The 14,881-nt window shown below is 43.9% G+C and overlaps 1 protein-coding gene across 8 annotated transcripts in view; it reads right to left on the bottom strand.

Annotated features, from left to right (window-relative positions):
- clcn3 (chloride channel 3) overlaps nt 1–14,463 on the bottom strand; it is a 38,306-nt gene extending 23,843 nt beyond the window's left edge. For 4 of the 8 annotated variants that reach the window (XR_007192701.1, XM_048236799.1, XM_048236801.1 and 1 more), the window contains exons 1-2: nt 14,308–14,463; nt 8,785–8,960 (exon numbers count right to left, since the gene is read on the bottom strand). Coding sequence is in view for 5 of the 8 variants with exons in the window: in XM_048236799.1 (XP_048092756.1) it covers nt 8,785–8,944 (160 nt within the window). In the remaining 3 variants the exon portion in view is untranslated. Of the gene's footprint in view, nt 1–2,682; nt 3,020–5,296; nt 6,032–8,784; nt 8,961–14,307 lie in introns of those variants that run through there. The other 4 variants (XM_048236800.1, XM_048236805.1, XM_048236803.1 and 1 more) reach the window with 3 other exon arrangements.
- Nucleotides 14,464–14,881: the final 418 nt, after the last annotated feature.

Below are 14,881 nucleotides of genomic sequence, written 5' to 3'. Positions count from 1 at the left end.
ACACATTCAGACAGATACAGAACTTGCACATGTGACAAACATCATCATTGCAACTTGCCCAGTGTGTTTCGTCATTTTTTTTGCTTGTTCACCATAGCAAACAGAGGAACCAGTTCTAAAGATGATAGCTACTGAGGAGGGGGTTGTGCAGAGAGGCAGAGAGAGAGAGAGAGAGAGAGAGAAAGAAAAAAAAAAGAGCCCACCACTCTAGGGAAGGCAGCAAATTTGTTCAGTTCAATAATGGCAGAAACAAATGCAATTGCAGAATCCACAATGGTGCCACAATAAGTGTTTTTGTTTCCTCAACTCAGGGACACAGAATAGCATTGTATTCTTCCTGAAAAGGTGTTACAGAAACACACACACACACACACACCACAGTCATGTGATCCACAGGTTGCTATATATGACACAGTTTAGCACATTCATGTGATCCACAGGTTTCTGATCCACAGGTGTCTGTATGACACAGTTTAGCCCAGTCATGTGATCCACAGGCTTCTGTATGACACAGTTTAGCATAGTCATGTTAACACTGTAAATAGGCGGTTCAGGGGAATGGTGCACAACACACCCAGACAGATGCTAATGCTAATATGTGTTTACAAATGTGCTGTGTCTCTCCGTGTACGTGGTAGAAGCTTGTGGGTGATCACTAATGGCCAGAGATTGATTAACCTGGGTCAACATAAGGTTATATTCAGAGCATTGAGCAGTGTGAAGCCAGGTTGCAGTTTGGAATCTATTTGTTCAGTAACTATGGTCACATTGGTCACTGTTGTCAATTTTTCGAGTCAGCCTTTGCTGTTAGTTTTCCAAATCAAATTCAAATTCAGAAATTAATTTTCTTGAAGATGCAAACAGACATTTGACATATAGCACAAACTATTGACATTCTTGGTTCTGATAGAAGGACAAATGAAAGGCAACTGCTCTCAATTCTGTTAGTGGTCGGGTCCAGAACCAGGAGTGGTCAAACCCTGAGGGGCTCAGCTCTCCTGCAGTTTTAAGCAGAACCACTGTAATCGAGGATGCAACAGAGAATGCAACGGAGAATGTTGCACAATGCACCATGGCAGCAAGCTAATTGGCACATAACATTGATTTATCATCCTCTACAAACTGCAGAATGGAACAAAAAACAGTCATCTTTTGGTACCAGCTGTGAACCAACTTTTCAGGTTCGCTGAACATAACAGGCCAGTCATATCTTACCCACAGATAAGGTTCAGGAGAGTCAAGCAACGGTCTTACCTCAGGGGTGGTGACCAACTGTCAGTTAGTGTTATAGTGCTGGGACTGACCTTTCCCATTCACTGAGCACTGATAGCAGTAGACATTTCAGATTCTGAATTAGTGGCTCTATGATGCAATCATGCAAACACACAAGTAAACAGCCACACACACAACCCAGTAAACTCAGACATCAAACTCTGGGTTTACGGAGTATGATGAAGTAGCTTGCTGCTGAAGTAGCTAGTTGGTAAACTCGTGTTGGTAAGCCCAAGCAAAGGCCAAAGACCTCAAGTTATAACAGTAGATAGGCCTTGTCTACTGCTAGCATAAAAACAATTGGCAAAGTAAAAAGGGGGTCATCCCTATGTTCCCCGGTCCTATACAAAGCGTGGAACATAGGACCTGGGGAACATAGATACGCTCCCAGTATAAGTATTTGGATATTGGCTTTCCTAGAATATCAACAGATAGGTGCAGAGAAAAACAAGAGGGGAACCAACCAAACATTTTTGTTTTTGAACAAGAGCATAAATTTACTTGTGTAATTGGGGTATATGAACCTCAGATGGCAAAAATATGTTCTCACTGTCAGAAATTATCCGAAACAAAAAGGTTTGCCGTCACCCACCAGCTGTTTTGTAGAGCCTGGGAAAAGTTGCTGAAAATGTGTTGTAAGTCTTTCCTGTTGAGTCTTCACACTGTGCACACCAGGCAAACCTATAGGAGCTAGCTCAACATAGGAGCAAACCTATAAGAGCTAGCTCAACATAGGAGCAAACCTATAAGAGCTAGCTCAACATCTGGAACAAGTGATTTCCCTAAACCAACCCACCCACACAATCTGGTCTCCAGAGAGAAACTGCTGCTTCCCTGAAACAAAAACACAAACGCATCCACCCTCTTGAACATACACACTTTGAGCTTAGATGAAATTGCTCTTCTGTGCCAATACACACTCTGTATCCACAAGTATAGATTCCACTTCGATATGCGCAGGGGCAGAGAGAGAGAGAGAGAGAGAGAGAGAAATGACTAACACACAGACACACGCACACAAACAAACCTCACGAAAATCAACTCTCTCTCTCTCACATGCACACACACAGGTCAAATGCAGTCACGGTAAATCATCTACTAATAGTGTCAACGAAGAGGAAGAATAGCTCGTGTTGAGTAACATCTGGGAGACTAAGATTACCTGGCTATTCACCCACATAGTGAACATAATTCTATGTGCACGCAGAAACAACCACCACACTCGGATGTAACGTTATGTAGGATACGCGGAGCTGAAGCGATAACGTAGCATACTGGGGATGTAGTAGGACTACTACGACGAGGTCCATTCACCCACAGAATCGCACGCAGTGAGGGTGGAGAGTAGGGAGAAGCTAGCGGATAACAGAAATTGAGGGGTTGGGGCGAGGGCTGCAATGTGTGCCATACCTTTTATCGGCATCTCTTGCAAGGGAATGGTATCCCCTCCCCCGTCGTAGGGGAGATAGGGGTCCTCCGATAGCTCCTCCATGGCGAGCGTGTTGTCCTACTGCGCTGTGCTCGAGCTTGCTAGCGCGCTACGCTACCCTAGGCTATGACGGCTAGGCTAACGTCAGCGCAGATTCAGACACAGGAGATCTGACGAGAGTGACTGCCATATTTACCATCATCCGAGTAAAGGCCCTCGCAGAGAATCTGCGTGTGTTTGAGTGCGAATGTAAGCGAATACGTAAGTGTGCCTGTGTGTGTGTGTGATTCGTGCGATGTGTCAGTCTGTGTGAATGTGAGTGAGTGAGTGCTCGCGCTCGCGCTGTTGCACTTACTCTAATCTCTCTCTCTCTCTCTCTCTCTCCCCCTGCAGCAGCTGACTGCTCTGGGGTTGATGATGTCATCGCAGGAAAGACGATCAGGAGACAGGGAGCGCGCTGGAGAGAGGAGGAGAGAAGTGAGGGAGAGAAGGAAGGAAGTAAGGAGGTAGGGAGGGCAGCTTAGTTGCCACTAGAGACAGCCGAGCCCAGAGCTGGAAGATCTCACTTGCGGAGGGGCAGGGGGTGGATTCTACAGCCGAGGCCGGAGGATGGGGTATATGCATGGGAGCAAGCAGGCCATGTATGGAACAGTCCATTCAAAGCTTCTAAAAAGGGAGAGTATGGCAGAGAGGCTGAGAAACAGCTTGTGTGGCAGTGGCATGGTCCAGCAGTCACGAGCCGGATAAGTAGCGCAGACCAATGACTGTATGTACAGCCATTACCGCAGACACAAACACACACAAATATACAACACTATTTGTTGTATACAACATACAACAAATTTATCAAGAGCACAACCATAGGAGTCCACAAACCCAAGATGAATATAAGTTTTAGTAAAAACACATGAATACTCCCATTCAGCGCCACAGTTATTAGAGAGCCCACAATTTGATGTCAGTGTGGTCTTCACAACAACTGACAGCAGTCACTACACCGAACATGCCACTCACCCCTGCTTATGAGATAGTGGGAGAGCAGTGTGAGCAACATACACCACACAACCTTGGGTGCGACTGGTGACTATTAATTTAATCACTTCAGAGGCTGTGTCCACTGAGGCAGAAGGAACAGTGTGTGTGCATGCCAGTGTATGTGTGTACGTGTACGTGTGTGTGTGTGTGGAGTGCGAGGCCGAGTGTGTATATGTATGTGTGTGTGTGTGTGTGTCTGGGAGGGACAGAGTTAGTAGTATGCTGAAGGCTGCAACATCTTTTTCTTTGTGTAGCTGAGAATACAGTGTATGTGTGGTGGTGTAAACTGTATCTGTTTATGTGACTGTGACCTCTGATTGCAAGTCATGCACCTGTCAGTATGAGTGTGCAAGTGTATATACACACACACAAACACACACACACACACACACAGGCAGGGGTTTACAAAAATAACACAGCCTACTGAATCATAAAGTAATTCATGCTGAAACATGTTTTCGTGGAGTTACACACTTATTTCTACCTCATCACAGGTTTACAACTACTAAAACCACAGAAAGATTTACTACACAATTAGTATATCTATATAAAAAAAATGCGTCCAAATCTTTCTCTGCAGCCAGTGCTCTCCACACAACGTAGTAACTGCACACTATGTATTTTGTATAGACTTCTCAAGGCAATCTTAAGTAGATTTGTGCACTGATTCAAGAATGATTAAGGGGCTGCTACTGCATACCAACAGATTAGGCAGGAGACGAAGGAGTAGTTTCCATATAAAAAGCCTCTTCATAATACACGTCGATGGGTGTTGCTTGACTTTGGGGGAATTTAATATGGACATAGGTAGCCAATATGTTAAAATATTTATCATTTTGTATGTGTTTCTTGCTGGCTCTGCTACTCACAAATGCTTTCTAATACCACACATATAGCCATCACCTATACCCCTTAACCACTCATTACTCACACAGTAAATTCTCAAGCATCAACATTACATTTAATTCAACATTATTAACATTTAATTGAACCATATGTCTTCATCTAATCTGGCGTCCAGGAGAGTCGAGAGCACTTGAGTCGTGTGTACTTGTTGTGAAAACTGACAGTGTTAGCCCTCAAGCTAACTGATCAAAGTGTTTCCTGTCTCTGGCACAACGCTACAAGAGCTACAACTACCGTTCTGTCAGTGCTACAGCTGTTTTCCATAACCCCCAGTACACCCAGTTTCATGGAGGGAATTTTATGAAAGTTCTGCTGCCTCTTTGTCAAATTCACAAAAATGGAGCATAGCGTTAGTTGAGGCAGGCCACAAAGTCACACCCAGTAACTTGGCTAACTGATCAGCTGACTGCCCAGCTGATTGATTTATATTGGTGGAGAACATTTAGGGCATCTTATTAAAGCTGCCTTAGCCTGCTTACTCTTGCTGCTTTCTCTGCAAGCCTTTTTGCAACCCACCTACACCCTATCTCCTCCTCACATCTGACTTATAATCATGCAGAGATACATACAATTGTTTAAATAAACACAGAGCCAACCTATCAACATCCAATATAGCACACACTGTCAATCTTTATCCGATTCTGAACTTGATACCTTTCGGTCACTTGTAAGACAGTTCCGGACCTGTTGATGACATCACCCATCGACTCCTCCTTCCTCGTGGGGGCCAGTCTCTCTCACCAGCTCTGATCAGCCCTCACTGAATCAAAGTCCTCCTCAGTCCCAACGCCATCTCCTGTTCCACAGCGCTTTCACGTCGTTCCTCAAACCTACCCCAAGGTCTGAAACCATACACCTCTTCAAGGTGCTGCTAATAGGCCCCAGTCACAGCTCGCTCAAGTTCACATACACTCATAAGGGTTCGTAAAAATAGCTCCTCCGGTAATTCCAGCGGTCAGACGTATCCACAGGAAAAGCAAGGTGTGAGAGCATTTGTGTCTTTGTTCAAGTCACTTCCTTGAGTGCCTGCCCTGCTCTTTGTGGCACCAAACCGGTTTTCTGGAATCTTCTGTATTTACTCCTCACTTGCGTCACAGTGGCTTGACCAAGTCACCAAATACACCTTAGCTCACCTTGAACACACCTCTCCTCATATCCTACTCTCACTCCAAGCCCAGCCCAGTCTATATACAACCTCACTTCCTCTGACCATCCTCAGTGTTCAAACATCAGACGCCAGCTGACCCCAAGCATTTTATGGTCTTCTTCCACAAACCCTGGAAACACTCAACAACAACAAGAACTGGATCCAGCCTTGCTAGCTCTCCTGCCACGTTTAACTGTTGCTTACTGTACTGACACAGAGCGAGAGAGAGCGAGGGAGAGAAGAGAGCAAGAGAGTGTCTGGTTGTGACACCGAGGCATCTTGTTATGGGTCACCCGATGCCACGCCGCCTGGCCCGTATGAGCGCCTGTGATTGGACGTAGATTACTGAATGGCAGCGAAACCTGATATGGTATCACTCTGGGGTTGGTCTTTCCGCCCGTCCCAGTGTCCGGGGTTCTGTTAGCAGTGTCTCAGAGATAGCCGACACACACACAAACACACACACACACACACACAACATACAAAGGAGTTTGTCTCAGAGCCAGAGAACACTGCCTTCGCACCTCATGAATTATGAAGTCAGTAATGACTTTACACACAAAAACGCACACACGCACACACTTACTTTCTCTCTCTCAAACACATTTATCTCTCACACAGAGACAGAGAAACACAGGGTGAGACTGTCAGACAAAAACGTTAATCTATCCTTATGACAGCAGAATTATTTCGTTATGGTATAGCTTATCTCCTACCACGATAACCAACCTATTCCTGTTCCATTATATATTCCAGGATTTCCATATTTCCAGGATTACTGATTAATGGTGCAGTATGTTTGGATCATGGTAGGAGCTGCTACAGAAGGTTTTCCTTTTTTCTGTGGTCAATTATTAATATGTGGCATGGTCTGTTAATATGCCAGATATCCTTACATAACGACACATTTCCTTTATAAATCGTTTTTCCACAACCCTGTCCACTTTTAATCACACACATACAGTGGTCAGGGTTACTACATAATGGTAGAGTATGTGTTTGTCAACACCACAACCAAAGTGCTATGCTCCTACCACAAATGACCAGATACACTATATACAGACTATTTTCATTTGTAGGTCTCTGTTGGTGGAACAACCTACCAAGTGCTACCGGAGCTGGGGCGTCCCTATCCATCTTCAAAAAGCTCTGTAAGACCCACCTCTTCCGAGAGTACCTCCTTTCCTAACTAAAATCTAACAACCCAACCCACCTGACATTTACTGGCTACGCATTTCCTTTCCTCGCTCCTTCTGTCTCCTTTGCAATGTAGCTTGTGCGTCATTTTTAAGTCACTTTGGATAAAAGTGTCTGCTAAATGAATAAGTGTAAATGTAATTTATGTACATTACGTCATTAGAGACTCCTGCAGCATGGTCCCTCTCTGAATAACGTGCAAACACACACACACACACACACACACACACACACACACACACACACACACAACACACACAAACAAAGAAGCCCCTGTGTTGCACCAACGCAGTGGGTAGGACAGTAAATGAGAGTGGAGTGGCGGGGGCCGGGGGGAACAGCTCACTCTTGTTGTTGTGCCCATGTGTGACCGAGATGCTATTCAGCTCCTCTAATAACAGCCAATAACTACGGGCTATTAGGCCTTATAAGATACATAAACAACCATCTTGAGCATAGAGTAGCGAGTAGAGAGTAGACCTTGTAGTGTAGATGACACATACTTACGAACACACAGTCCCACAGTCCCCCAAACAGACCAGAGTGGTCATGCCTTCTTATGACAGGCTGGTTGCACTAAATGACAGCTCATTGGCAATGACAGAGGAGTTGTTGAACAAAAATGACTGGGAAACGATTGAAGACTTCCAAACAAAACATTGAATGAAGTCATTGCTGAAATAATGGCAAAAAAAATGGAAACATGTAAAAACAACAACAAAAAAATACACAACCTCGTCATCTGAAGTGTGTACATGTGCCTTTATGACTCATGTTTTTATGAAAGTCTGCTTTCTGTAAACAGTTCGCAGCAAAAAGCTGATCTCTAGCTAATCGTGTGAGGAACTTACATTGAGGATTGAGAGGACAGGAATGCATCACGCCTCCCCAAAGATATAGGGATGTGGGTGAGGCAGTGAGTTTTAGGCCTTTAGAGCCAAAGGCTAAACTCTCAACAATAGCTTAGCAACAATAGCTACAGAATACCACTGTGCCAAAGAGGAGTAGGAGTAGGAATCAGTCCTGAATGAAGACGGCCAAAAAAGGGTAACCAAAGAGGCTTGCATACATTCCTTCTCACAGATAACTCACACACTTGCAACACACACTGACTTATTTTGAATAGTGTGTATTGGTGCACTGATTTGATTTGATGATTTAGCAATGACACAGAGACAAAAACACTGGCATGTCACGTGTGACTAAGGAAGGGTGATCAACATAGCCAGGGGTCATAGGTCAGAGCTGGAACTTTGATGGTGGGAAACAATCAAGATGTGAAATAAAGGAGACGTGACCAGTGGTGCACTGATTGAATGGAACAAACACACAAAAAATGATGAATTTGAAGACGGAATGAAAAAAGAATGACAACACACAACGCAAAGGGAATCTTAAAACGATGGAGGGATGTTTATTGGTGGAGTGGTGGCTAGAGGAGGCAAAATGTAGGACGGGAGCCATGGCAACAGGTCTCACCAAAAAAAAAAGTATCCAAACCTGCCATGAAGGGTAGATGGAGGAACCTGCAAAGCTGGAATGAGAATGAAGAAAAGAGCCTCTCCAACCACCATCCCAGAAGCAAAATAATGAGAAGCTATAGGGTGAGGATTTCCACCAATCTCCATCCTCCACATCACTAAGCCAACCAAAGGATCAACAAAAGGGAACAAACAGAAAGAGCAAAAAATGAATGACAGGAAGCTGAAAGTAAGAGGATCTAGCGACTCTCGGCCTTCTCCGGCTCGGAGCAGGGGACTGGAGTAGGGGGGTTCGCCCCACGCAGGGGCCACCCTACCTGGGGAGGAGTCCCCGTCCAGCAGACTGTCGTCCTCGGTGGTGTGGAAGTCCATGATGACACCGGCCCCATCCAGCAGCTCTTCGTCGCTGCTAGCGCTGGTGATGCTGTTGTAGCTGTTCCGGTAGTAGCCTCTGGTGCACAGCTGCGCCGACTCCATCTAGCTACACAGTGCCCTGTGCATATGTACACACACAGACAAGACACACGCGCGTGTGAAGAGTGCGCCCAGAGAAGAATCTTTTAGCGAGGGAACCCTGCTGAGAATGATGAAGCTACTGGGTCACCAACATACACACACACACACACACACACATATACATAGAAGACACACAACATAGCAATTAAAGTCTGTGCAGCACCATTCAATGTCTTAAGAGACAGCACAGAAAGCTACACAGAGACACAAAACACATGTCTCTCTTATCTAAAACGCTGAGCACACTCACACACAGTCATGTGGCTACAGTGAAGCAGACTCAGTCTGACTAGTCATCACATCTGGTAACAAAGTCTGTTTGTCCACAAGAATCACTGTGATTTAGCTGCAAATCTGCAGAGCTGGTCTGGATTGTATTAGAGCAGCCAAACCTTTCCCTTCCTTTGTGGGCTTGTTCTAACACCTGAGTGTTGTTAGAGGGATATCTCTCTGTGGCTGCATTGAAACATACTCAGTCAGAATCATTGAAGTTTAGCTGTAGACCTGTCGAGCTGGTCTGGGCTGTATCAGAGCAGCCAAACCTTTCCCTTCCACCTGCTGTTATCTCTCTGACCAGTGGTGCCCCCTAGTGGACATAGTATCAAACCATAGGTATCACTTCTATAGGATAAAGGAGCGGCCAGATGTGAAGGTGCCTTGCACAACAGCCAAGATGTTAAGTTAGTCTCAAAAACACCTTCTGACAAATCATCACAACTTCAAAATCAACAATGTCAACAAGTCCACAGACCAGAGACAAAGAACCATCAGTTACTTCTGAATCCTACCTTCTTCCCATGCCACACTAACTGATATTGTGGGTGTGGAACATACAGTAGTTAAATAACAGTTAACTAGTAGGTCCGCAATGGACTTCATGATATCAGACACAATCACCCCACCCACCACCCACCACCCCACCCAGACCAACACCCAGCACCCTGGGCGGGACAAGCAGCACCAGAGAGGCAGACTTAGTGTACTGTAGATACAGCCTGAAGAGCAACAGTTTGAGGGCTTACCTGATAGCGAAACACACTGAGAGAGAGAGGGGGGGAGGCAAAAAAAAAGAAAGAGAGAGAAAGGGTGATAGTGAGTGAATGAGAAAGAGAGAGAGTGGAGGGCAGTGACAGGGTGGGACAGACAGAATGACGAGAGTGAGAAAAGAGAGAGCAGGGGCTGATCTCTGCTGGGAAGGCCTGTAATCCCGTTTTTTCGTGGTCCTGTTTTAATAGCCTCTGCTCGGGAGTCCTGCAATCACTCACTTCTGGGAGCAATTACAGATTCCCACATGCAGCCACTCTCGGTTTCCCTCCCTCTCACACTTTCTCTCCTCATCTCTTTGTGTCTTTCCTTCCATTCCTTCCTTCCCTCTCTCTCCATCATCTCTCCTCTCTCTCTCTCTCTCTCTACTGAATTCATCATGTGAGATATCGGAATCACATGTCTTATTCATATTTCTTGCCAAAACACAGACAAGAGTGTTATAAAAAAAAAAAACTTTAAAAAAGGCAGAGTGCTGGAATATCACTTGTTTCTCCGGGGACACTGTGAAGCCTAGAAGGTCACAGCTGCCCTTATCGGAGGCCTTTTCAGAGGGCAAGGGGATATATTTAAATTAGATAAACTTGTGGGATTGTGTGTGTGTGTGTTTGTGTGTGTTTGTGTGTACATGTTTGTGTATGTACATAAAGGGGGCAGGGAGAAAGAGATGGAGAAAGAGACAGAGAGAGAGAAAGAGAGTGAGAATGAGAGAGCACAATGCAGCGGCTCCAGTCATGAGGCTGCTCAGCTGACCTCTTGTCTGTTGTCTGTCCAAATGTTGTCAATTATTAAAAAGACATTAACCACATTAAATGAGTCAGTGAACAGAAGCAGCCATCTGCATGTTGCAAACTAGTACAACAGTCCATCTCCATTTTAGCTCTATTAGAATTATTGTTGTTATTTCTATCTTAGGTTGTTATATTACTGTGTCCAATGTATACTCCACGTATCCTTCATAAGGTCAACTAACAAGGAGTTCAAGAAAAAGGACCAGGGGGATGGAGAGAGAGAGAGAGAGAGAGATCAGGGTTTTATTATGGAATATCACTTGTTTTCTATCAGATTAAAGCACAGAAATCAAATTTATTATCCTCGCTTAAAAAGAAAAACACACAGAGACACACAAATAAAGTCTTTTCAGCTGACGCCGAGCAGCTAACTCCTGTTTGCCAACTCTAAGCTCTGACCACACGCCAACGGCAAGCCTGTTGCTGAGTTTGCATGGACCTTTTATATGGTTATCTGGCCAATCAAGAGTCCTGTCTAGACTGAGAGGAGCGATACCATAAACGTCTTCTTTTCCGAGAAGGTTTGAAATTGACAGTGAAATTTGATCAGAGCATCGGTTTTTGGAGAGGGACATAAGCTAACAGGCTAATGCCTTAGGGTTCAATGCAAGTTACACAACATCCCTGCATACTACCAAAAAGTGTGTGTCAAAACAATGGAAGTGGTAAGTGAACCATATTCCAAGCCATACAGGAATAAAAAGACTACCTACATCCTATTATGACCTACAATCCTTTTTAGTATGTTAAATAGCTCATGCTTGTTTCTTGCTATGGGGATTATTGACTATTTTCTATACAGGCAGTTCTTCAGCCGCTCCAGGAAATCTAAACACAGAGGCAGTAGTAGGGCACATTATTATATGCCATGCTCACCATGGCAACAGAGTGGGGAAAGAAAGGTAGTGAGACAAAGAGAGCAATGAAAGGTATGAAACAGAGAGAGACACTGATGGTTTACAAATTTAGGATATATTATATAGGATATAATGGGAAAAGAAACAGGGAAGAGAGAGAGAGAGAGAGAGAGAGAGAGGATCTTCTCTGTCAACCTGGACTCCATTACAAAACACAGGAAAATCAGATTTCACTCCGGACACAGCCACCCCGTCTCCTTACAAGTGGCCAGTATTTAATTACATGCCCTCTGCATTTACTATCTGTTAGAGAAAGGTGGTCAGCATACTTAAGAGAAGAGTTAAGACATATTAGAGAAGAGTTAAGGCATATAAAAGACAGTGGAGCCTGGTGATAATTGGGGAGAGCAAATGCTGTGTTTTTCACACATGCATTGTTTTTTATTGCTGTGACAATGCCTAATAAGGTCAGGGCAGACTGTGTCCCTGCACAAATTTTTTTACTAACCAGACTAAACAAGCAATGCACACCGATACAAACCAAAAAAACTGACAACAGCACAAAAGTGTTTTTTTTTAGCTAGACAAGAATAAGTGCAGTGGACAGAAATGCCAACTCGACAGATGAGACTAGTGTTGCGCCACTTCCAGCGTGGCACCGTGCTTCCTTCCTTTGGTTGTCATGGAAGCATTGTCAAGGAAACTGTTGCTTGGTGATAAATCTGCATTTTTTCATTGTTTCTGAGCTTGCTTGTACTTGTAACCAAGACCATACAGAAACAAAATAACATATGTGTCAGTGTAACTTCTGTTAATGTCAAATTAGCCTATTAGACACTCTCTGTAGTTAAGACATTAACTAAAACAATATAGCTTGACCTGATTCACAATGAACACAGAGTAGCATTAATCTTACATGTAGGCTACCCCTTGTTCTCACACCCCTGCTTTCCCAACTCAACCAATACACCCAGGACAAGGATGGTTACAAAAAAATGTCGTTTGGAAAGGGGACAGGATATTTTTTTCTTCTTTTTTAAGGAGGGGAACACTTAAATTCTTAATATACTTTAATATAGGACTTAAGTGTGACTGGGACATGTCCTCTGTATCCCATCTGGAAACGAGATGACAAGGACATGTGGCATAGCCTGCAATGATCACCCAGGCTGCCTGAACATTGTGGATTTTTTTTTTTTTTTTTTGGGGGGTTAGCTGTAGTACTGATAGTGAGGGTTGATTTGATAGTGCCCATTGCACAGAGGCAATGCTATAGAGGCTAAGTGCATTCGATAACTTTGCACATAGCTTACTTTGGTCATTCGTCTCTGTTTCGAGCAGGACAGGGGTGTAGTGTTGCAGAGAGAAAGGATCAGGGATGGGGGACAAAAGAAAAGGGGAGAAAAACGGTACATACAGTTCTCAACAGGTGAGATGACCCTAATACTGTTTTTGGTTTAGGGCATATGCTGCGGGCCTTCAACAGATAGGCCACTGGTGAAAGAAAGAAAGAAAGAAAGAAATACATACATACATACATACATACATACATACATACATACATAAGCAAGCAAATAATAAATAAGTAAGGCCTTCATATCATTCTTGCAATGGCAGGGAGATAAAATAGTTAATGTTATCTATACGCAATTAAACCATCCCTATACATTTAATAATTTACTAATTTAACCAGCCACGTCCTGAAAGCGACGTCATGCAGAGTCGCAAGCATGTTTTGCGCGAGACCGAGGGGCACGTCTCCCGTCAGACGAGGCCTATTCTGCTTAGCGGCACCTGTCCAAAATGAGGCCGTACTCTCCTACTACCATGACTTGCATGCAAATACAAGTCCCTCGCAGAGCGCGCAGAATGCTCATTCATCAAGTGTTTTGTACCGAAAAACCGTTAACCCCGACCTGTCACTGCACAAACGATATTACGTAGGCTACACTTTCAGTGCACGTTGCTCGCCCACAAGGGTTATGCTAATAGTTGAGATCAAAATGCACACATAGTTCGCAGCCCCCCGCAGCAGAGCATATGTGGTACGGTTAGTAGGCCTATTAGGTAAAGTAAGACTTTCTCAAATAGATTCTTTAAGGCGAAAAAATAGAAAGTTAGGCCTAGGTCTATCAAAAATAGAGAGCCTCATACAAAGCCTCCACCCCCTTTATGGTTACCTGAGATGACATATTTCTGAAAGGCAGACCATTAGCAAAACAATGCAACAGCAAAACAGCTGTCTTTTGGAATTGCTACGCCGACTTGACTTTAATCATTCTTCACATAATACTCTCTCTTTAGCATGAGGTGCTGTCTCCCAGTCCCATCTCTGAATAGATGGGCCTATAATACACTTTCGTGGGGAAATGGAATCGACTGTAAAACGTTTTCCACTTTGGGTTTTCAACTGAATGACACACTATGTAGCATGTTTTGACAAAATTATGTCACGGCTATATACTATTCATTCATGGTGCTAGCCTAGAATAACAGTTTCAAGCCCAAAATGCTATACTGAATATTAGATGAATTCATGTTCGTAGTGTAAGCTAGCAACAGAACGCAGCTGGCCTTGGTGCTAAAACATCACCTCTGGGAGCACTGAGAGACGCATTTGTTTATCTCTTACCTCTGAAATGCCTCTAGTCCACCCAAAAAGGTATAAATCATCCTTCAGTCGTGAAAGACAAAAACATCGCACAGAAAACATCTGACATTCTCCTCAGACTGCTGTATTTTTTTTCTATCGAGTCTTGTGCCAATGACGTTCACTTCCGGTGTCGTGCCCACCCCAAATCCCCCACCAACAAATGGGACAGCCGAGTAGGAAAGAGGTGTTTAAAAAGTGTACATAATTTTGTACCGTTTGATCACTATCCAGTAGAGGACAAGAAGGACTGTGATGATCTATTTCCGTCTGGAACATCAGAAGATGGTTTCCTAACCCACGAAAGAATGGTCTTACTATAATGTTTACGGTGGCAAAACTGGGTTGATTTGACAGAATAAAACAGATATTGTCTTATGATATGCTATACGAGCAGACTGTCTGATTTCAAGAAGTCGGCTGCTAAACTAGGAGAAACATTAACCAGTAACCATATTAACTACTTTCACCTGATGATTTAAGATCATGTTAATGAGACACAGGACTGTTTCTGATTGACTAAAATATCAAATGTTGTAAGTGTGTGTTTTCAACA

This window comes from Alosa alosa, chromosome 24 (genome assembly GCF_017589495.1).
Source record: "Alosa alosa isolate M-15738 ecotype Scorff River chromosome 24, AALO_Geno_1.1, whole genome shotgun sequence".
NCBI classification, from domain to species: domain Eukaryota; kingdom Metazoa; phylum Chordata; class Actinopteri; order Clupeiformes; family Clupeidae; genus Alosa; species Alosa alosa.
This window is presented reverse-complemented; position numbering and strand designations above follow the sequence as displayed.